Source organism: Epargyreus clarus, unplaced genomic scaffold (genome assembly GCF_041222505.1).
Source record: "Epargyreus clarus isolate Ecla_fem2 unplaced genomic scaffold, WU_Ecla_fem_2.2 ptg000032l, whole genome shotgun sequence".
NCBI lineage: Eukaryota > Metazoa > Arthropoda > Insecta > Lepidoptera > Hesperiidae > Epargyreus > Epargyreus clarus.
In genome coordinates, this window is record NW_027332237.1 from 2,115,670 (window position 1) to 2,138,780 (window position 23,111).

General features: G+C 36.3%; 1 protein-coding gene across 1 annotated transcript in view; it reads left to right on the forward strand.

Annotated features, from left to right (window-relative positions):
- The window catches only part of LOC140754959 (multiple PDZ domain protein), a 193,711-nt gene that overhangs the window by 47,864 nt on the left and 122,736 nt on the right, over positions 1 to 23,111 (forward strand). Inside the window, exons 8-17 of the mRNA XM_073090118.1 lie at positions 885 to 976; positions 7,640 to 7,734; positions 8,341 to 8,464; positions 8,925 to 9,137; positions 9,522 to 9,692; positions 10,314 to 10,454; positions 11,237 to 11,366; positions 11,999 to 12,141; positions 13,211 to 13,385; positions 19,853 to 19,944. Coding sequence (XP_072946219.1) covers positions 885 to 976; positions 7,640 to 7,734; positions 8,341 to 8,464; positions 8,925 to 9,137; positions 9,522 to 9,692; positions 10,314 to 10,454; positions 11,237 to 11,366; positions 11,999 to 12,141; positions 13,211 to 13,385; positions 19,853 to 19,944 — 1,376 coding nt within the window. The remainder of the gene's footprint in view (positions 1 to 884; positions 977 to 7,639; positions 7,735 to 8,340; positions 8,465 to 8,924; positions 9,138 to 9,521; positions 9,693 to 10,313; positions 10,455 to 11,236; positions 11,367 to 11,998; positions 12,142 to 13,210; positions 13,386 to 19,852; positions 19,945 to 23,111) is intronic.

Here is a 23,111-nt window from a genome sequence, read left to right on the forward strand (position 1 = left end):
ATCGGATAGTACGTTTGTTTTCTGTCTGACACACCTCCCACCTTTTATTAGGAAGAAAGAAAGAAAAAGCATCTTTTATTTGTTTTTCTACCTTGTAATACTATTGTTGTATTTAATTTTATTTTGTTGACGATTCGCGTAGTGGTGCGGTCACCATGCCAGTCTGACACGCAGAGGTTCCGGGTTCGACCCCCGGCTTGGTTTATTCTTCGGATAGCATGTTTGTTTTCTGTCTGACACATCTTCCACTTTTCATTAGTAAGAAAGAAAGAAAAAATATAATTTATTTGTTTTTGTATCTAACTTACTGTTGTTGTATCTAACCTAGTGATTCTATATTAGATGTTTGAGGGCTTGTAAAAGTTGTATCTGAAATTTTGTCAACCTACCAAAACCTACAAAAACATTTGTCACTCGAATAAGTAGGAATTATGGCTTTTAGATATTTAATGAAAAAACAAATTCAATCGAATTATCTTGAAATTATGACAAATAAACAGTACAGAGTTTTTATTTAAGTATTTCCTATATATTTCAAATCAGTTCTGATACAATCCGCTAGAGGCGCTAATTGGAAATGTATGGGCAAATACGTAAACAAATACCAAAACAGTCATTTTTGTAAAAACGTAAAAGCTCATACTAAGTAGATGCAGGACAGAAAAGTTACCAGCCTAATTTTTATCAAAGACGTTATGAAACCATTTTTTTTTGTCTTTCATTTATTATGCAAATATTTTGTTTATTAACGAATATTTTTTTATTGTTTTAACTTTCATTTTTATATTATTTTTTTGTTTTATGTCACAAGTTTTTTTATTACTTGTACATATTGTGTATATCCAAACAAATTATTATATAAGTGTTCTCTATTCTGATTGCAGAAGAGTTGAGTGGTATCTTTGTGAAGAGTGTCGGCGCCGGTAGCTCAGCGGAACTGAGCGGGAAGATACAAGTTAATGATAGGATTGTTGAGGTAAGTTTAATATACTTTGTTTATGGAACTTTTCTTAAGGCTGAAGAATCAATACCCAGGAAAATATCAATCCGTTGTACTTTTGTTAAAAATGCATTTTGTTCCAAAATTATTATTTAACTGTTCTTATAATAATGTAGTAACAATCTTGCAGTCCACCTAAAGTAACATGTTTCAACTAAAGCCGATCTTAGATGTGTTGCACTTTTGAGGACTTCATATGTAAATCGCGTAATTTGAAAAGAACATCCCTTTGTGATTCGACTTTAGATCATTAGCATCATCGACATCAGCATCACGTTGTCGTTTATCATTACTTTCCAAAATTTGTTCCATACCAAATATGATATCACATACATCATTTATTTATGTCGAAAATGAACTTGTGAGGTCATAGATTAGTAAAGATTACTCACTCCTAACAAGAAAATGTAACCAGTTTTGAGAATTGAAATAGTTGCGTAAAAAAGTTTTGCCACGTCTCCGTGCGTGTCCCTAAAATATTTGAAATAATAATTTATTTATTATATAAATTATGCAGTTATTTATTCGTAAATTTTCTCTAAAAATGTTTTTATTTGTCAAGAATTAAAAAAAAAAACTTACTAATAAGCCGTTTGTGGCTTCATTCAATTTCAAGGCGGCGAAGTATCTTTACTAATCTATGTGTGAGGTTAATAGATTTTTAAAATCAGATCGAATTAAAACTGGTCCTAAAATTCTATATTTTTTTAAACTTATAATTTAAACTTATAATTTGACCATTCACACCCAATTAAAATTTACCGTGTGTGTGACAAATAATAATAACCATTATAAGCTCAACAAAAGCTTGTAAATACGGCAATTTTCTCTATTCGTTACAAAGCGTCGCACGCCCACACGACAATAATCTCGTTAGCGGCGAGGAAATTGCCGCAAATTTATTTATTTGCCGCACGAACGCCGCCATGTTATTGTTCGGTTAATTTATTGGCCGACATGCGTGCAGCGTGACGGTTGATATTAGTTTTGAACGGTCTATTTTTCTTTGTGTAAAACTGTAAGATATATATTTTTTTTATAATGTAAGAGTAGCAGACGAGCATGCAGTTCACCTGATGGTAAGTGGCTACTGCCGCCCATGGACATCTGTAATCAACCCCAGATAAGATAAGATATTTCTACCTAAGGTCGGCCACAGATGCGCCGCTACCCCTGAGGACTAAGCTGGAACGCCTCGGAAAAGTCTGTCTCCCTTACCACACCCTTCAAACCGGAACACAGCAGCTCCTAACACTGCTGTTAGTAGGCAGAAATAGGTGTGGCGGTGGTGCCGCCGGAGTCGAACCACAAAGGGTTCTACCACCTTCAATGTATTGCTACTTATAAAAAATGAATCATAAATGTTAATTTTTGTGCTGTTAGTACCATTGACTCGCATTAAACGTAGCCACTCATGCCATCCATTACATTAATTATGGGCTAATCGGATATCGCTCGCAATACCAATGTGGACATTATACCCACTTCTGATAATTGCTTTACGAACTAATGGTTAATTAACCTATTTGTATCAGTAAATAAAATTAAATATAGACATTGTCTGTTTTAAAATTATTGCCGCCCTTAGTTCAGTGAATATGTGCAGTGTCGTAGATTAAGTGCTGCCCAAACAGATTGTTCCTATTTCTTAATAAATACAAAATAACTATTTTTCTTTCTTTCTTCTAAATAAAATAAAAAGGTAAGGTATAAATAACCCTTTTGTATTGTGGTTTAGGGTTGTCCAGATCCAATACGAGAACCAATACATCAATCACTTTTTGCCGCCCCTACAGTCAGCAATAAAGGTCCTCAAAATAAAATTGTCTCTGAAAGTTGACAAAGAAAAACTCATTAAAGATACATTTTCCGCTCCCTGAATTTGCCGCCTTAGGTCTTCTTAGGCCAAGTCTAAATCTACGTTTGACACTTGTTTAAATAAAAACTTAAAATGGCAATAGACTAAATTTTAATATGTAAATTGAATATATTCAGTTCAATATTTATTTAGTTTCATGCCACGTTTGTTTGTACATACAAATGTGTTTTGGTATTTACCTGTTGAATTTTCGCTATCAAATATGCGAGATGAAAATGAAGAATATTTGAAAATCACAGACATTTAATTTATATTTATATATGGTCATGAAAATGGTAGAAATCGTCTCCAGAGGCATAGGCAGAGGCAGAGGCAGAGGTCACCATCGCCATACCATTTTCTGCCTAATTACAATATTAAGCGCTATTCAAAGAGTAACATACTCTTTGAATAGTGTGGTAAGGGAGACGTACTTATCCGAAGCGTTCTAATTTAGTCCTGCAACAGCAATGCATCTGTGGCCAACTGTACAAAGGAATGTTATCTTATCAAGGGTTACTTACAGATGTCCATGGGCGGTACGGGCCGCTTTGTCCCTGTAGTCTCTGGAATAGAATGAGGCTACGGTATCCCCTGCCTGTCGTAAGAGGCGACTAAAAGGGGGCTTCCAGGGCTATTAGATTTTTATAAAATACCTTTTTGTGTTAAGAATAATGTAATCCTAAAATCACAAAAAATTAGAAGAAAAATGTGAGAAAAGGTGCACTTCTATGTTTTGTATTGCACGAATAAGCAATATCGACGCTAAAATGAAAATTAAACACAGACACACCAATTATGTGTATATAAAAGTCGGCAGTATCGTAGTACTCACCAAAGATTGCTTCGTAGCAGAAACGTAGCAAAATAAAGATAAACCACGCTTCAAGTCTCTTCACAAGATGGCTCTCAACAGAGCTGCCAATTAGTGCCGCTGAATTAAGCCTATTTATTATAATACTGCAGTTTTCGTGGGCCTTTGGACAAAATATTTCAAGGACTTTAACAATAGTATAACATATATAAGTATAGATATCTCACCTCCTTGTAATTGAAGGAATCCATTAAATGGCTTAAGCGGCTGACAAATGTGAGAGCCATTTAATGGCTGTCATGGTGTAATTTACACGGAACAATGCCGAAATGTGCAGTTAAGTGGGGCAAAAACACAAAATTGAAGAAAAAGTGCGGAGAAATATTCGTAAATGATCTAAAAACTACATTTCTTAAATATTTTTCAAACACAAAAATAGATGACAATGACAATTTCAATTGTCAAAACTGGTTACATTTCCTAGTTAGGAGTGAGTAATATTAACTAATCTATGTAGTACAAGAATAAAATAAAGATAAAACACGCTTCAAGTCTCTTCACAAGATGGCTCTCAACAGAGCTGCCAATTAGTGCCGCTGAATTAAGCCTATTTATTATAATACTGTAGTTTTCGTGGGCAGATGGACAAGAGATAGATAAAACTTGAGGACTTTTTAACAATGGTCTTATTGTTATGAAGTTTAACTTATTAAATTATTGTTTAGGATAGTTAAATGTCTCAAAAGTCGTAAATAATAGAAATAAAAGTCAAACAAAATTCAATTTTAATGGTCGAATCATTTGTAGTTCGACTGCAAAGGTACCATCGTCACGGATTTTCTGTTCTTAAACAACAGATTTAAGTGTTGCTGTGTGTTTAGAAGTGTGGTAAGGGAGAAATACTAATCAAAAGCATTCCAGCGTAGTCCTCGGGGGTAGCCGCGCATCTGTGGTTGACCTTATGTAGAAATCTAATTCTATCTAGGGTTGATCACAAATGTTCATGGGCGGCAGTAGCCACTTACCATCAGGTGGACTGCAGGCTTGTTTGCTACTCCTATATTATAAAAAAGTGTGAGGCCGGTGCCTTACCACGCTCTGCTTACGTATCGTATAGGTACATACGACGTTCTGACGCCATATTGGATTTTGAATGACGTTACTTACCAATTATGCATTGCCATTCAAACCAAATGTTAATTGCATTTTAGCTTAATCCATTGGGGTTAACTGATTTAAATTTAGTTATTAAATGTAACCCACATACATACGAACCAACAAAGGAAGTTGAAAAAAGCTTCTAATGTAATAATGATTCGTAGCATTTTATAGTCCGCGTAAAACTGCTAGTTCGCTCTGAATATAGAAATGAAACGCGTAGCTAAAGCAAATGGTATGACTACACCAGCTTGCAACAACTTCAGAGCGGACTAGCAGTTTGGCGCGGACTATAACATATTAATCACCAATATATGAGGTCATATATTGGTGATTAATAACAAGCGAAACATAACACGATCCGTGCAATCGGGTCGAAACATCGGCAATAAAGAATTTAAAACCGCGTAATGTAAGTACCCGTTAATATTAAAATGTGTCAATGTCCGCGATAATATTAGTTTAAAATCTTAGATTCGAAAAAAGCTTTAGTGCCGTAGAAGGTATAGAAAGAAAGAAAGAAAAATTTATTTGTAAAAAATACTACAACATTATGTGGCATAAATAATAGTAAACATGACTCTAAAATCAGAACATTACTGCAGTAAAATTTAACAAAAGGGCCCACACTCTAAAAAAAGGCTTTAAAGGGCTTTAAAGGTGGTAGAACCCTTTGTGGTTCGACTCCGGCGGCACCACCGCCACACCTATTTCTACTTAATAACAGCAGTGTTAGACGCTGCTGTTTCGTTTTGAAGGGTGTGTTAAGGGAGACATACTTTTCCGAGACGTTCCAGCTTAGTCCTCAGGAGTAGCGGCGCATCTGTGGCCGACCTCAGGTAGGCATATCTAATCCTATCTGGGGTTGATTACAGATATCCATGGGCGGCAGTAGCCACTTATTATCAGGTGGACTGCATGCTCGTCTGCTACTCCTATATTATAAAAAAAAAACTCAGCCTCACCGCGGCGAACCACGGCCGCTGATTTTTAGTGAGGTATAGGTAGGATATGTTGGTTCTACAATTGACCTTCGATAAATTCAGCCACGTCGATTAAAAAAGCTTCACTTAATATCATGTAGGGCTGGAATAAAACTTCAATTTAACCGCCCGTACAAAGTCGGGGGGAGCACGAACTGAATTCATAATTAAACCGAGGGCCACTCGACAATAGCTCGGGACCGTTAGCAAAAACATTTTGTGTGAAATGGTATGCCTATTTTACAGGCGTTTAGCTTAGTCAACAATAATATTTAGATTTACTAGTTATAGTTTTCGCCAAACTGCTAGTCCGCTCTGAAGTTGTTGCGAGCAGGTGTAGTCATACAATTGGCGACGCGATTCATTTCTATATTCAGAGCGGACTAGCAATTGGACGCGGACTATTCCTAGGTACTACGGGTGTTTCTCGGGTAAGGATATATTTGACTGATTATCTGGCCCCATGAAAAATTGTATTTTATGTATTTGAAGTAAATAATTGGTAACATTCAGACATCAATAATGATGTGACGTTTTACATGAAGTCAAAGACGCCACGCACATTTAGTATTGAATAGGTATTGAGAGAAGATATAACTATGTAAAATGATAAGCCATTCAATGGACGGTGTAGCTTAGTAACGACGTTCCTTTCTCTATAGAACCCTTTTCCTTAACTATATCCTTCATATCTTAAAGATCTTTAAAAAGTCTAAAAAGTTCATCAATCCGCACTTGGCCTCACGGTGGACTATGGCCTAACCCGTCTCACTTGAAACCCCTACTTACCACTTTGACACTGGCCCCACAGGGGCAGTAAGTTGAAAACCGTTAAAAAACTTCTAGTATAACTTTTTTGCTAACCGTACATAAATTTTCCCAGATTTCCGCGCACGTCGCACTGGCGTTGCTCCGATGTGTATCGCACACAATTCCAATGCTAATCCATTAATATTAACGTTAAAATATAAAAATGCGGATAGCATCAATTATTCTGAATCCATTTATGAAGTACCGTCATTTGTCATTGTCAAAGATGGTTTGATTCCAAAGGAAGCATCGTCACCACTATTTCTGTTACAATAATAAAACCACATCGTTAAGCGCTGCTGTGTTCAGGTTTGAAAGGTGAGACATTTATTCGAAGCATTCCATTTTAGTACTCATATCTCATGCTGGCAAGGCTTCTGGGCCTGATCTCAGGTCAGTACTCCAATATTATCCTCAGATAGGATTGCCTATCTTGGGTTGATTATCGATGGGCGGTAATTGCCACTTGACATCAAGTAGACTGGAATTACTCCATGATCATTCGCTACTTCTACTTTACAACCCTTTATTAAAATTGCCTTACTAATTCGTATTTAAATGAGGGTCAAAATTTTCGCAACTTAATTTTAAACTAATTAACTCCAACCCGTTCGTTTACATGACAACATATGCTTAACTTAGTGACATCATTCTTAAACCAATATGGCTGATCAATTATTTTACTTGCACACCTACTGTGGGTAGGTGGATATTTGTTTGCAGCGCATACTGCACTACTGTCATTAGGTGAGTGCCGGCCGTGAGTCAGTGTGTGCACGACCGTCGGCCCAAGCGGACGTGGTGTTGCGTGACCGTGACATTCCCATGATATAGGTAGCCAATTAAGGGGTTTGGTGGGAAGAATACGAAAAACAAATGAATGTCATTTGTTTTTCGTATTCTTCTTCGTTTGTCTTCGTCATTTGTTTTTCGTATCCTTTTAAAGATCAAATTAAACTATTTTTAACACAAATGTGTTATGAATAAAACAGTAAAATGATGTTGTTTATTTTCAGGTGGATGGTGTCTCCTTGCATGGTGTGACGAATCACCGTGCTGTGGCTTTGCTGCGCGACGCTAAGGGTCCTATAGTTAGGTTGAAAGCTTTAAGGTAATTATAAATACTAGACTCCAGTAATCTAGGCTCCAACCCTTTTTTCTCACGTCTGTTATTTCTCGCATGACCGAGGAGGCTATGAGCATAATGCACTGTATTACTTCATGTTAATTGGTGGAGAAAATGGTACTTCAAATCCAGAACAAATTTATTTTTCTTTTTTGGGTAGTAGTAGAAACAAATTCGCTTGTAATACAACTTACACTGTATGTTAAGTAGAATTGCTATCTTATATTATGTCAATCAGATATGCGTTAGTAGCACCATCGTTAAAAGTTTACGGTAGGAGATGCTGTAATAATATGAAATCCGAATAATAATATGAAAACTGTTGTAAGGTAGACTAAAAAGACCGACTTCTATTCCTGACTGAGCAGACATGTCAATTTTGAATTTAGATTTTTGTTTTCATACTGGATTCTTATTTGTTTCTTTGTCTTCAAGTGTGTCTTTATATGTATCTGGCATGCAACTTCCAATTCATGATTAATTAGAGGTTTTGATGGGATTTAAATAGTGCTGTAGGTTAAAATCTTGCTACTGTATCATAAATAATTTATATTTTCTTTGCCATTATTGAAATATTCAATTTCTTCTCAGGTATTTACGCGGGGCGGGGTTTGAGAGGCTCCAGAAAGCGTTAGCAGCGCAGGATGGCAGACGGTCACCAGTGGCGCCACCTAGCCCGTCTGTCACGTCCCTTGCGAAGTATAGTTTTAGTGTGGTAAGTTCTGAACATTTGTTGATGCGGTTGACTATGGTAATCGTGAATAAACAACGAAAGTTTTTATATATTTGAAATAGTACTTGATGATATGTAGTAACTGAGATCAACTTCACATAGAATTACAGTATAACCACTTAACCACTCTAAATATTAATCTTAATATTAAATTGTGGCGTAGCTCGCAAGTGAGTAGTGGTGATTTCGAATTGTGTGGTAGGACAAATACAGTTTTTGTCTTATCGTGTAATTCAAATGAAAAGGCAGTAGCGCTTAATATTATACCAAGCAGTTCTACCACCTCCAAACATGTGTTCTAGTAGCGTTTTACACTGTTAAAGATAAAATAGGACTAATTGCAGTAAGCCCATGTGTCACTTTAAAAATAACTGTTTATTGCTCAATCTTCCATAATTTTGAAAAAAGTAAAATTCCTTCAAACCTTCGAAATCTTTTCCAGTACGACGAATCAACAGTAATAGAAGCAGAGGCGGATTCGGAGATCCAACCCCATCTACCATCTCCGACTTCTCCGTCTGAGGAAGCGGAGATTGTAATAGGGAGAGATGATGGTCTAGTGGAACGTGAGGCGAAACGCGCGCGGGATAAGTGGCGAGATCTCCTGGAGAAGGAGCCGGACTGGCCGGGACATCAGTACCAACATGATATCGTTGTAAGATACCATTTATCTATTTTACAGGCTTTTAATTAAATTACTTTTACACCCTCTTAGTTGGCCATCTCTTGACGGACTGAAATATAAGTGAATAAAATAGTCTCTGTATAAATGTGTGCAATTGTGCATGTTAAATATATTTAGCCACACACTTTCCGTTACCGCAAATTTTAATTGTCTGCAAAGGTTTGGCTTGATACAAGTGTTTGAAAACATACACAAACCAAGTCAAATGCTTTATCCACACGTTTGAATTTGTAACGGTTTGGCATGTCTGGACGCGGCAATGCGGAGCTAAATTCGGCCTGTTTTTGTACAATATAAAATAAATCTTTGCACTGAATTTTAAACCTGTGACGTCTATGTAATTTGAATTTCCAGGTGGGTACGATAATAAAGGAAAAGGACAGTGGGTTGGGTATCTCTCTCGAAGGCACGGTGAGGGTGGTAGCTGGAAAGGAGATCCAAGCGAGGCATTTCATACGAGCGATAGCGCCTAACGGACCAGTGGCGAAAATGGGGGTGTTTAAAGTTGGAGATGAACTGCTAGAGGTAAGATGTACAAAAAACTTTAATAATGACATTGTGTTGAATTTTGTGTGAAAAAACTTGTTTATGTGTTTTTAAGGAAATTGAAATGGAAAGCTTGTAGCTTGCTCTATGGTAAGTGGGCCCTGCTGTCCATAGACATCTGACATCTGCTACATAAATTTTTGCTTCATAAGACTACTCGAATGCTTGTAGCCTAAAGCCTATTGCTGAACAGTATTTTCTATAGTAAGGTTTTAATGATAGTCGTCGCGCTTTACACTTCTTAGTGCCTATGGCAGATAAATTATATTACAGGGTAGAGCTGCTGGGCAGCAGATGGAAATCTTCTAGACTGTCTCAGTGGCATTCTGAATGTAAAGGGTTAATGCTACCTTTGCATTTTGTCTATAAACTTTACATCTGTACAATAAGGGGAACTTTGAGAAATTGGAATCAGAACGCTGTTCACAATTAAAATAAGCGATTATTTAATAATATGCGAATAACATTAGAAACGACTGTGACTTGTGACCATCCAAAAACCACTTTTCATAATTATTATGAAATAAATAGTAATATTATAATATATTATATTATTATATATCATGAAAATCTACTTACTTATTATCTTGATTTACACAGGTAAACGGTTGGCGGGTACTAGGCGCACATCATGTAGAAGTGGTGTCGCGGCTGCGCGGCGTGACGTCACCCGTGCTGCTCGTGTGTGCGAGGAAACGGCACGACGGTGGGAGGGAGAGGCTCGAGCCGCATATTGCTAGGGTTGGTGAAAACATCATTATTTCATTCTCTCGTAAAAACATTATTTATTAGTTTTCCATATAAATGTTCTTGTTAAAAATTTGTTATAATGAAAATACTTATAGAGTTGACTGAAAGAAATGCGACCAATTTTTGATGAATCGCTACAATTCTCGAAATGACGTCACGTCACACATTATAAAAGGTATTCTTCTTATGTCGCATTATCCACGTAATATATGAGTGATTTTCCCCGACTGATGCAAAAATTTCTTGCAGAGTTAACACAGTATGAAGTTAGCGACGAGTATTTGGCATTTTATTACAGATTATGTGAAAAGTTGTTTATTTTAATGTTTTAAAAAATAATTTAGTGAGCTATGATGAGCGATAAGTGGTGGCGTTATGGACGTTAATTATTGTTATTTTTAAGCTACACTAACGCATTAGGATTTTTTTTTCCTGTAATGTTAGATGTAAGTTGTGAATAAATAAATTTTAAGTTATAATTATGTACTTAACGTCATCAATGCATATGATTATAAATAATCATATGTTTACAAAAACTCAATGGGAATATTTATAAAATCTGAGTACACCATAAGCCGACATTTTTTTGGTAATTACGCTAAAGAAGCATAACTTCTTACATGAATAAAAACACACACGCTGCTTTCAACATTATCAAAAACTTTAATATTAGTACCAGATTATTTGATTGGTCACTTTTAAAGCCATTTGCATCAGGAAATCGTGAATATAAAGTACAAATTAGAAATAAGTGAGGTATTTTCTGTTTCCAGAATACAATAGGTGGAAGTCTTCAAGATTTGATGACGGCTCCTCAAAGACTGATCAAGGCTAAGTCAGAAAGCTCAGTAGCATCACTTTGCAGTGCGGCTACGGTCATGTCTGCTGGTCATGACCATGACGGTAAGTTAAACATTTTCTGATAAAGTAGTAATTATGTTTATTAATCACGTGTGACAGTAAGGAATCCTATATGAAAGGAATTGTTTCAATAAAATTGGTGTAGCAAAGAAGCGTGAATATGCAGGTCAGCCGTTATCCATAATCTTCCACTGAAACGCAAATCTGCTTTACGCAAGAAACCGGCCGATGTTACCTCTACATTGAACTATATCAATGAGCTTACGTTGAACCTTTCAATTTCTTCATCTTTCTTTCAAATAACGAATCGCTTTGTAAGTGACTTGAAGAACAAACATTTCTACAGCTATAACTGCTACGAAACGTGCCACTTGCTACATCTTTATCTATTTTATCAGCTATTTTATCAGTTACATCGAGTACCCTGAACGTCACTTCATCGATCATGGTTTCATTAAATGTAAAATTTTGCATATTTTTGTCTTTAAATTGGATCTAGCCCTTACTTAATTTTGTCAAATGTACTAGAGTCTTATTTCTTCCATTCACCAGCGTCACCACATTTTGTATTTCGTAATCTTGTGAATCTTAATAAAAATCCGAATTCCGTTCCATCACAGGTTGTTTTTATGTTATGTGATTTTTTTCAAATCCAAAAATGTTAATTCTTCTAGAGTTCTGCTCAGACGACCTGGAACGCAACAGGTCCCGGTCTCTAGAGCCGCTGAGTGGTCTCGCGATGTGGAGCGACCACATCGAGTACATCCAGCTGCTGAAGGAGGACCGTGGCCTCGGCTTCTCCATACTCGACTACTTGGTAAGCTCAGTACGTAATGTATAGTAGATTACCTTTTTTCTCGCTTTTTGTTCTTCTATGTGTAATTAATAAAATCCAATTCTTCGGAAGTCGAAAGTATTCTGGCAATGTGTGTCGTTCGATCACGTAGTAAAAAATGGAGACTACAATGCCATCTATGATTTTAGAGTAAAATTATCGCGGAATTGACACATTTTATTATTTTCACCGCACCGCAGTTTCGCCGTGACCACGATTCATGCAACTGGGTCGAAATATCGGCAATCAAGAAATTTAAAAACGCATATTGTGGGTACCCGGTACATAATAAATAAATACAATGCCATCGGTGTAATATGATACTAGAAGATTTCTTCTTATAAAGTGAAAATTACGTAGTTATGTAGTGCATTACTGGTAAATTTAATTACCTTCTATTTCTAGACGATTTTTCAAAAGTTGTATGTCCTTCGCAATTTCGTCGGAACGCAACATCTAATTATTATTCTTCTAATTTTATGCTTTAAATTATAGTTTCTTATTTTGTAAATGTTATACTTGTAATGTCGTTAACATCAAAAGTATTATTTATTTCACTATATTTATTTCACTTTTCCCCCGGACCCATCAGAACCCGGCAGCTCCTTGATTATTTATTTACTATACTTATTTCACCTTTCCCCCGGACCCATCAGAATCCAGCAGCTCAAAGATTATTCATTCACTACAATTATTTTACCTTTCTTTCCTGAGGACCCATCAGAACCCTGCAACTCAGTTATTATTTATTCACAATAATTATTTCACCTTTCCTTCCCCTGGGATCTATCAGATGCCGGGTTCTGTGCCTCAGTGATAATTATTCGCTATACTTCTTTCGTCTTTCTTCCCCTGATGGATATCAGAACCCTGCAGCTCAGTGATTATTTATTCACTTTATCTATTTCATCTTCCTTCCCCAGGACCCGTCAGAACCCGGCAGCTCAGTGATTATCTATTCACCTATACTTATTTCACTTTCCCGTAGGACCCATCAGAACCCGGCAGCTCAGTGATTATTTATTCACCTATACTTCTATCCTTCCCCCAGGACCCATCCGAGCCCGGCAGCTCGGTGATCGTGGTCCGCTCGGTGGTGTCGGGCGGCGCGGCGGCGGCGGACGGGCGGCTGGCGCCGGGCGACCGGCTCGTGTCGGTCAACGGCCGCGACGTGGCGCGCAGCCCGCTCGCCGCCGCCGTCGCCGCTATCAAGACCGCGCCCAAAGGTTGGTAGAGGTGTAACTGTGGCTCGTTAATCACGGTGCTACCAAGACCGCGCCCAAAGGTTGGTGGTGACGCTGGTTGGCAGCTCGGTGATAGTGGTTCTGTCGGTGGTGTCTAGCGGCGGTTGGTACTGGTGTAAACACAGCTCCATAATCACGGTGCTATCAAGACCGCGCCCAAAGGTTGGTAGTGATGTTGAGTCGTCAGCTCGGCGATCATTTGGCTATCCTTTGGATTTGGATCATTTGTATAAGATTTCTACTTTAGGTTGGCTGGAAATGCTTAGCAGCTTGCTAATTGCCATTAAGACCACAAGCCACAAAACCACCCTCCCTCAAAGATCGGTACTGGTATAACCACAGCTCAGTAATCACGTTGCTACCAAGATCGCGTCCAAAGGTTGGTACAGTCTGCGCCAAACTTCTAGTCCACTCTGAATATAGAAACGAGTCGCGCCACAACAGCAAAATATAGATATTAGCGGGACAAAGACAGCGCAGGATCACCCCGGCACTCTCCGCTGCTCGCTCTCGCTCACGGGGACATAGCTACGTTAGTTTACCCTTACTGTTGCTACGGAGTATAATATGCTTGTAGTTGTGTTCGATCGCATTGGCTTGCTAACTACACCTGCGCGCAACAACTTCAGAACGGGCTAGAAGTTGGATTATACTGGTGTAACCGTTGGTGCCGGTGAGGCTGAGTCAACAGCTCGGTGACAGTAGCCCGATGTCGATAGTCGATAGTAAATTATCAAAACCGAAGGAACCTTAAGTAATGCTGTTTGAAGCGTGTCCAAAGATTGGTATCTAATGTAACCACTCAAGTCAAACAATTCGGTGGTCGCAGTGTTACCAATACTGCCTCTTAAGCTTAGTAACTCTCCTCAGAACCAGAGCTGGACAGAGCAGTTATTTTTTCACAATATGGAAGTAGCAAATGAACATGCAGTCCACCCGATGTTAAATAACTATTGCCGTTTGGTTGGGCATCTCCAATCAACTCCAGATAAGATTAGATTCCTACCCGAGATCGGCTACTGATGCGCCGCTACCCCTGAGGACTAAGATGGAGCGCCTCGGATAAGTATGTGACCAATACCATACCCTTCCAATCAGAACACAACAGCGTTTGACACTGCTGTTATTAGATAGAAATAAATGGTGCAAGTTAATGGATGCCGGCTACAAATAGACAATATTCTATATGGAATTAATTATTGATCTCCATGGGCAGCTGTGATTTATAACTATCAGGTAGACTCCATATTCCTTTGTTACTTTTATAATTTAAAAAAATACTTCTACGGTATAGTCCGCGCCAAACTGCTAGTCCGCTCTGAAGTTGTTGCGACCGGTTGTAGTCATACAATTTGCTATGGCGACGCGATTTATTTCTATATTCAGAGCGGACTACCAGTTTTACGCGGACTATACTACCCAGAAGGATCTGTGGTTTTTTTTAAATTCTTTATTGAATCAAAACATAATTATGGACAACAGGCGGGCTTAATGCTAAAAGCATTATCTTCCAGCCAACCTTTGGACTGTGCAGAAAATAATAAAAATGGTACAACAATAAAAGAAAATAAAAAAATACGTTATAAAATAATAGCATATGGTTTGTTCTTATCCCAAACATGGCGGCAGTAATTAGATTCCTATCCCAAGTCTGGGTTTGTGTTTATCTTAGTGTGCATGACACCCACACGTGGGCAAATAGGCTGGTTTTAGTCTTACGCTGACGGCACGCGCACCGTCAGCGCTGATGGCCGAGATATATGAACTTCTAGGAAGCGTTTTTGAGTGACGCGTAGCTATCAGCGCGCACGGCGGTCAGCGCTGATAGCTACGCGGCCGCACGCGTCGCGCGTCGGCCCCGCGTAGCTGTCGGCGCTGGCGATCGCACGAGCGCCTCTGCTTTCAGTGAGCGTTCTAGTGTCGAGCGGAGCGGACGTCGTCAGCGCGTACAGTCATGGCGAACCACGAAGTGGATACAGGTCGAGTTATCGATGAGGTACGCCTGAGGAAGAAATTGTGGGATGCATCCGATCCACTCTACAAAAACAAAGATGCAAGAAACAAAGCCTGGGAGGATATTGTGGACACATTGTTCGAAAATATTTCAGGAGATGAAAAACAACAACTTGGTTTGTTTAGTTTCTTATTTAATTATCTGAATATCTACATTACAGGACAAAGCCTTTTCAAGTTAAAATATACACGAATCTTGCCAGGACACGCTTCCAATAGGGCTCACAAAGTACTCGGCAAAATGTTCACGCAGAGCGTGTCCAGACCTGTTTGTAGGTACAGTTGGCAAGTCTACCATACCTTCAATTGTAAGTGTGTCTTCAATACGATAACCATCGCGAATTCTTATAAAGTTATGCAATACGCAGCATGCTTTAACTATATTCTTTGTAACATCAAAACTTACATTAATAGGCGTATGAAACACTCTGAACTTGTTCGACATTATACCAAATGTCGATTCTATGTATCGTCTACTGCGGCTCAATCTATAATTAAATATTTTTTTCTTATGGGTCATATTGGATCGTGTATATGGCTTCAGAATTTTATTTGATATTCCAAAAGCACCATCACCCACAACTACATGTTCAACTGGAGTATTTGTTCCAGGCAGTGGCTTCGGTCCTGGAATATTTAAAGTGTTCTGTTCAAGGCTCCTGTATAGTGTACTGTTTTGAAATATAGTCGAGTCCGAGTTTTTCCCATATGTTCCAATGTTTACATATGTAAAACAATAATCTGCATCGCACATAGCTAGCAGAACTATGGAGTAAAAATGTTTATAGTTGTAGAATATTGATCCACCACCGGTTGGATTTACGATTCGGATGTGCTTGCCATCTATAGCGCCGATGCAATTTGGAAAGTTGGTCTTTTGTAGAAAACCGTTAGCAATATTTTGCCACATATCAGGAGTATTTGATGGTATGCATTCATCGTGTAGCGTTTCCCATATTACTTTACACACTTCGTCCACGATCTTACTGATTGTTGCGATTCCCATCCTAAATGAATACTGCAAATCTGTATATGTTCGACCCGTAGCAAGAAATCTGAAAATAACAAGTAATTAATTAAAAAATCAAAAAACCCGACTGCACTATAAAAGCTAAAGTAGAGGTTCCAAAAACGGTGAAATAGGCGTTTTATTATTTTTATCCAGAAAGCCAAATACATAGTTTCATAGTAGGTATCTGCTTCAAAATCAAAGGATGTTCAAACAATATTATCCTATTTTATCCTCGTAGTGCTCATTTACGCTATATAAAGAACCTATGAGTAAAATTTCGAGCACTCTTAAAGTTCAGCGGTTTTCCTTTGCGTTGATCTTTATCACAGCAACACTACTCATTTAGTCAGACTGTCATCTCGATGTGTTATATATATGTATATATATATAACACATCTCGATGTGTTATATATATGTATATATATAACACATCGAGATGAGAACTCTAAGTAGAGCGTTTTTGGCTGTACTTTGATTTCTAAAAATGAAAAAGTCATTTAGTTAGTCAGTCAGTCAGCCACCTTACTGTTTTATATATATACAAATATGGTTTTATAATCTCCGTTTAATTTCCTTTCATTTGATACACTACTCGATAGGTTCGGTTAGCTTTTTTTTTAAATGTGTTACTATTTCGCACCAAAAGTCCGCCATTTTATTTATTTTTTTCTAACACCTATCTAAGGACACTCGGGTCATTGAGCCGTATATACTGACACCTTAACTGTCGAAATTCATCCCGCCGTTTGTTAGATCCGATCAAATAAAGAAAGACAAACATACAAGATACGCGCGAAAAACATAACCCTTCCTTGGCAGTCGGGTAAAAAGTTTTTATTATTCTAGGAAAACTGGTCCAACAAAGGTGGAAAACCGCCCGGGATGCGTTTTTTAGAACAAAGAACGCAATAAAAAAAACGCCATCTGGAAGTGCTGCACCAAAATACAAAAAGTACTTATTTTATGATGAGTTAAGCTTCCTAGCTCCAATAGTTGAGAATGAAGTTGACGAATCACTGAATGAAACCATACCCTCTCCTTCTCTTCCCTCGCCCTCAGTCAATATAGATAGTACGGTAGCTATAGAAAATACTCAAGATATATTGACGCAAGAAGTTTTTTCAAACAGTCAACAGGGTGAGCAGAATTACCGTGATGTTGATTCAGCATCACAAAAACCTTGGCTAGAAAAGAGAAAAACAAGGGCCAAGAAAGCAAATCCAGAAAGTTCTTCATTTGAAAAAGAATTATTAACTTTATTAAGTAACCAGACACCAGATCTTGCTGCTGACGATTTGGCTTTTTTCGCTTCTTTAGGTCCAATTTTAAAAAGTTTTGATGTAGGGCAAAAGCTGGAGTTTAGATCGAGAGTGCTGCGCGAAGCCATGGATATTCGAAATTGTAACAGAGCAAGTAGCTCAAATAGCTCTTACTCCAATGACGCAAGGTCACTCGACACGTATGCTACATCATACAATTATCAGACTCCTGGTTACCAAGGGTACGAAACCAATGATGCTCCAGGTTACTCTAGTTATCAAACAGCTAGACGTACTGATTAATAATTATATTTGTCTTACCTATAAAATGAATAACTACTATTGTCCTATTATTATTACTATATACTATATTATTTTACTACTACTATCATTACCTATATATAACACATATTATATAATAATAATAAATATGATGTTTGTTACCTATACTTTACTACGATTAAACATAATGATAAAACGAGTAAACATGTTTTTTTTCTTACCTTAAAGTCACCATTAGTCGTTCAATCGGTGGTATAGGCACAATTCGTAAGCTACAATGGACCAGTTTATCTTGTATCTTTGCCAGTAATTCGTCAAAAGTTCTAGTTGACATTCGAAAGTAATTATAGAATTTACTTTCGTCAGCCCTCAAAGTGCCATATAACAAGACAAAGTCTCCTGCAACGGCTCTCTGCTCAATCAATGGATGAACATGGAATCTTCGTCGTCGCCGGTTTTTATTTTTTTGGGATAGATAGTACAAAGCAGCAATAATTAATACCCTCTGCATTTTCTTCGTCGTCTGTACAGTAAGGCGGTCAGTACGATACTAAAACGAGCCACGCTGAGCCTCAGCGTTGACAAACTACGCGCTGAGCTATGAGCGCAGACGGTGAGCGTAAGACTAAAACCAGCCATAAACCTTCGTTCTTATGCAATATCACAGTCTTATCAGAAATATACAAAGCATCTAATATAGCTAGTGACAATAATATTTGAACAAAGATTGTGATGATATAGAGCGAATAAAATATAGAAATGAATTCCGGAAAACACGAAAATACTTATAAAACATTTTAAATTAATGCGAAAGATAATTTGATTTGATATAAAATAAAAGCTTCCAGCTTAGTCCTCAGGAGAAGTGGCGCGTCTGTGGCCGACCTCAGGTAGAACTATCTAATCCTATCCAGATTGATCTATCCAACCCCAGGGTTGATTACAGAAGTCCATGGGCGGCAGTAGCCACTTACCATCAGGTGGATTGCATGCTCATCTGCTACTCCTATATTATAAAAAAATATCCTAAGGTTACCAAGTGAATGGTGTTAAAAGTCCGAAATAAACTATGATCTCTCAGATCATTTCGGGTCTTTTACCACTGTGAGTTCGTAAATCTTAGGATTAATCGGTAAACATTAAGATGTACCGCTCTTAGAACTTTTACAGTAACAAGTATGCCATATGCTCGAAACACAACACACTCCGCAGTCGTGGAAAAAAATGTAGTTTTAGTTGCATGATACTAAAAAAGTTGTCATTTCTATAAGATTTTAAATTCTATGGCGTAAACAAATAACAGAAACAAGTTGATAACAGTGAGTGTTAATGTTTTCATTAATGATGTTACGAGTATGTCGTGTCTAAAATTTCTGATTTCTGATAGATTCTATATTTGTAATGTAGTAGACCCATCTATAAGGAATTTTACTTAAATCCATAAATATTAATGTGTTTCAATTCCGAAGACTAAGCTGGAACGCCGCATGTAAGTTAGCAGTAGTCTTTAAATTAAAATAATTCCGAAGTAAAAATATTCGATATTTTAAATTAATTAATATTTGCAAGATTTTTTTGTAATGACTTTTTTTTTTAATTATTATTAAATATTTGTAAGATATAAAAAGTGTTAATAATATTTATTATAAATTCTTGCGAACTATCTGCGTTTTTTATTTGTTATAATACCACTCTATCCTCCATTTTCTAATTAGGTATAATTATAATTTTGTCTATAGTCTAAAAAGTATTTTTACTTTTTGGAGAGATATTATTATTGATTCAGCCTAAATTATTATGATTAAATATAAGTCATGTACGGCCATTTTTATATATATAAAATAATATATATTTTTTTATATAATTATTATTTTTGTTAACAGGAATCGTCACAATAGGTGTGGCTAAGCCTTTACCCTGCAGTACCGTGGTTGGCGGGGAGAGGGCGAATGGGCACAGTGGCCAGGGTAGTCAGGTATGTAAACGTTATTAATGTAAAATAAACTTTTCCTGAATAACTTATAGAACGGAATTTATTTTTATTATAGAAGTAGTGAAATTATAAGTGGTCACTTTCGTCCATGTATTGTTATTAAATTGAAATAAAAAGAACTGATTTCTAACAACAATAGTATTGTCATCGCTAAGAACATTGTTGTTCAGTCGTTGAAGTATTTTATTGAAAATATGAATTATTGGATATTTATTTTTTATTATTTTATTTGAAATCAAAAAATAAATATTTAAAGTTTCATATTAATAAACATTTAAATATCTTTGTATTATTAATCGTTATTTATTAATAAAAATGAAATGAAATTATTTTAAACAATAATAAACGATTTTATTATTAATTTTCACATTCATTATTTTTAAGTGTCGTTATTTTACATTTATTAAAAAAATATTTATTACAAAATACATATTATAAAACATGTTAAAAAAAATATTTATGTGTCGTGTTAAGTGTTGTGATATTCTGTGAATTGTACACTGAGGGAAAAAGTCTACAGTAAGTTGCATTTATTTTTAATTTTAAAGCTTTTTATCAACGCTTAGAGCAGTATATGAAACTAACGCATGCTTTTTTCGATACTAATGATTTTCCGATTTGTACAATAAAGGGAATTTGATTTACCGCTCTAAGAATTCGTTTTTAATTAAAATTGGTTATTAGTTCGCTTTAGATTATGTAGATTTTTCCCTTTAGTGTACAACTTTTATTTTGCATGCTTCATTTAAAATTCTATTGTTACGTGCCTAGTTATAGTAAAACTGTTTTAGTAAATGAAAAAATATACGTGTTATGTAATCAGCGCTCGATTTAGGTTTGCCCCTACCTAGCCGACAATAGCCCAGTGTTGCAAAATTGAGGGCGGAACTAAAAGTTATTCATGCGCAATTAATTCGCTTGCCAGTGACGCAAATTATTAAAATAATGAGTTTTTTTGTCGTCGGGTTATTCGAGCAATTATCATATTTATTTTTATAAAACACTAGTCTTTGCCCGCGGCTTCGCCCGCGTTTAAAAACCATACGAAAGTACATAAAACTGTAAATTCGTACCTTCAACTTTGCTGAAGATCATCACTTGATCAAATGCATAGTTTACGATTCAATCCTTACTAATATCGATTAAAATAATCGATGTTTTGGGTCCAAAAGATCGATTCCCTGATTAATCGATCTTCGATCGCCATCCCTAGTTCCCGTGGGATTACCGGGATAAAATCTATCCTATGTCCTTTCTCGGGTCTCAGACTATCTTTGTACAAAATTTCATTGAAATCGGTTCAGTGGTTTAGGCGTGATGAAGAGACAACCAGGCAAACAGACAGACGTTACTTTCGGATTTATAATATTAGTAAGGATTTAGTTTTTTGCCGACCTACGGGCAGAAAAGATTACAATTTGCCCGGAGGGACTAAATAGGTAGATCAGGCCCTATATGCGAGTGACGTTTATTTTTTACTGTAGGTACCTATAAACGACAACGCACGTGGCATAAATGGCAGCGAAACTCGTGCAAATATTTATTACAATTAACAGATACAGTGCGAGAATATGTCCAAATGCCTTGTCATGCCTTGCTAACAAATAGTAGACAATTTGGCAACACTACATTAAATAAAAGTACATGAACCTATTCATAGGTATATAATTAAAATTATATAAATTCATAGGTTCATAATATAATTGTATAATAAACGTATAATTAATACCTCTAAAAACTTTATTTTTTTATTACAATAATATTTTCCGATTTATTGATTACATTAAAAACTTTTCACGCTTTTATAAATTTAAATGAAAATAAAAGGCGATAATAAACATTATTGTTTGCTTTTCAGAACTTGGAATACTTCACAAAGATCCTACGTCTCATCATGTCACTGCATCAGGATATTATGGAATTGCAGCTCCACTGCCACCAGGACATCATGGAACCACCTCTTGCTTTCAGAGTTCCGAAGTTAAAAGCCGAAATCACTATGAAATAATATAAAAATAAAATCAATTATACAGTTTGTGTTGAATCTTCAGATGTACCAGGGAGTGGTATTGATTATAAGGGTCTCGAAATTTGTATGTGGTAGGACCCATATAGGTGTTTATAGACAGTATTGCGCTGTAAAATTCTGGTTTAAACAGGAAGAAAGGCTTATTTAGGAGACATTTTAATTTATCTCTCAGAACAAAGCCTACGAACTCCAAATAAATTAGTACTTAATTTAATAGCATTTAATGGCAGATATTTAACAATAGGATATTTAACAATCTGCATGCTGGGTTTTATGTTATAACTATAAAAACATATTTGTAATATTTATATTATTTATGTAATGTGTGGAATAAATTAATAATGGAGCCAAAATTGTAGATTATTTAATTTTTAACTAAGTCTAAATTAAATCATTAAATAAATATTTGTTTATTTGTGTATTTATAATGTTATTTAATTTATTATTTTTTAAGTTTACGAGTATAATAAATTGTTATATTAAATTGTTAATGCGTTACTTTCTAAATATTAGACGGATATATTTAAAATTTGTTTAAGCAATAAATTATAATTATTAAATACATTCGAATGATAATAGGTAAATGTGATAAAATATAAATGTCTATTTATGGTTGTGTAGTTGATTATTTATTTAAATGTTGTAGTCAATTTAATATGTGATAGAATGTGTTATTGATGTAATAAATTAAGATAATAATATTAAAATAATTATATATGAATTAGGTATCTTGTATGGTGGTGTTTGGAATAATTTAAGGCGTCAGAGTGGTTCGACTGGGGAGATATTACCGCCACACCTATTTTTAGCGTGACGTAGTTTTGCGGTTTATGCGGAGTGGATGCCATTTAAGGTACGAGTATAAAATAATATGAGGAGATCATCTAAGTCCACTGGAGAGGCAAGGAATCTGTGATTGACTTCAGGTAGCAACTCTGTTCTATATGGTGTTGGTTACAAGTATTCATAGATGGCAGTAACCTTTTACCATCAGGCTTACTGCATGTTCATGAGAAATCTTCTTAGATCTTCTTAGAAAGTTATTCACAGGGCCGGATTTAGAGGTCTAGAGGCCTTGGGGCAACAAAGGAGTGGAGCCCCCCTGGCCCCAAATTATTTT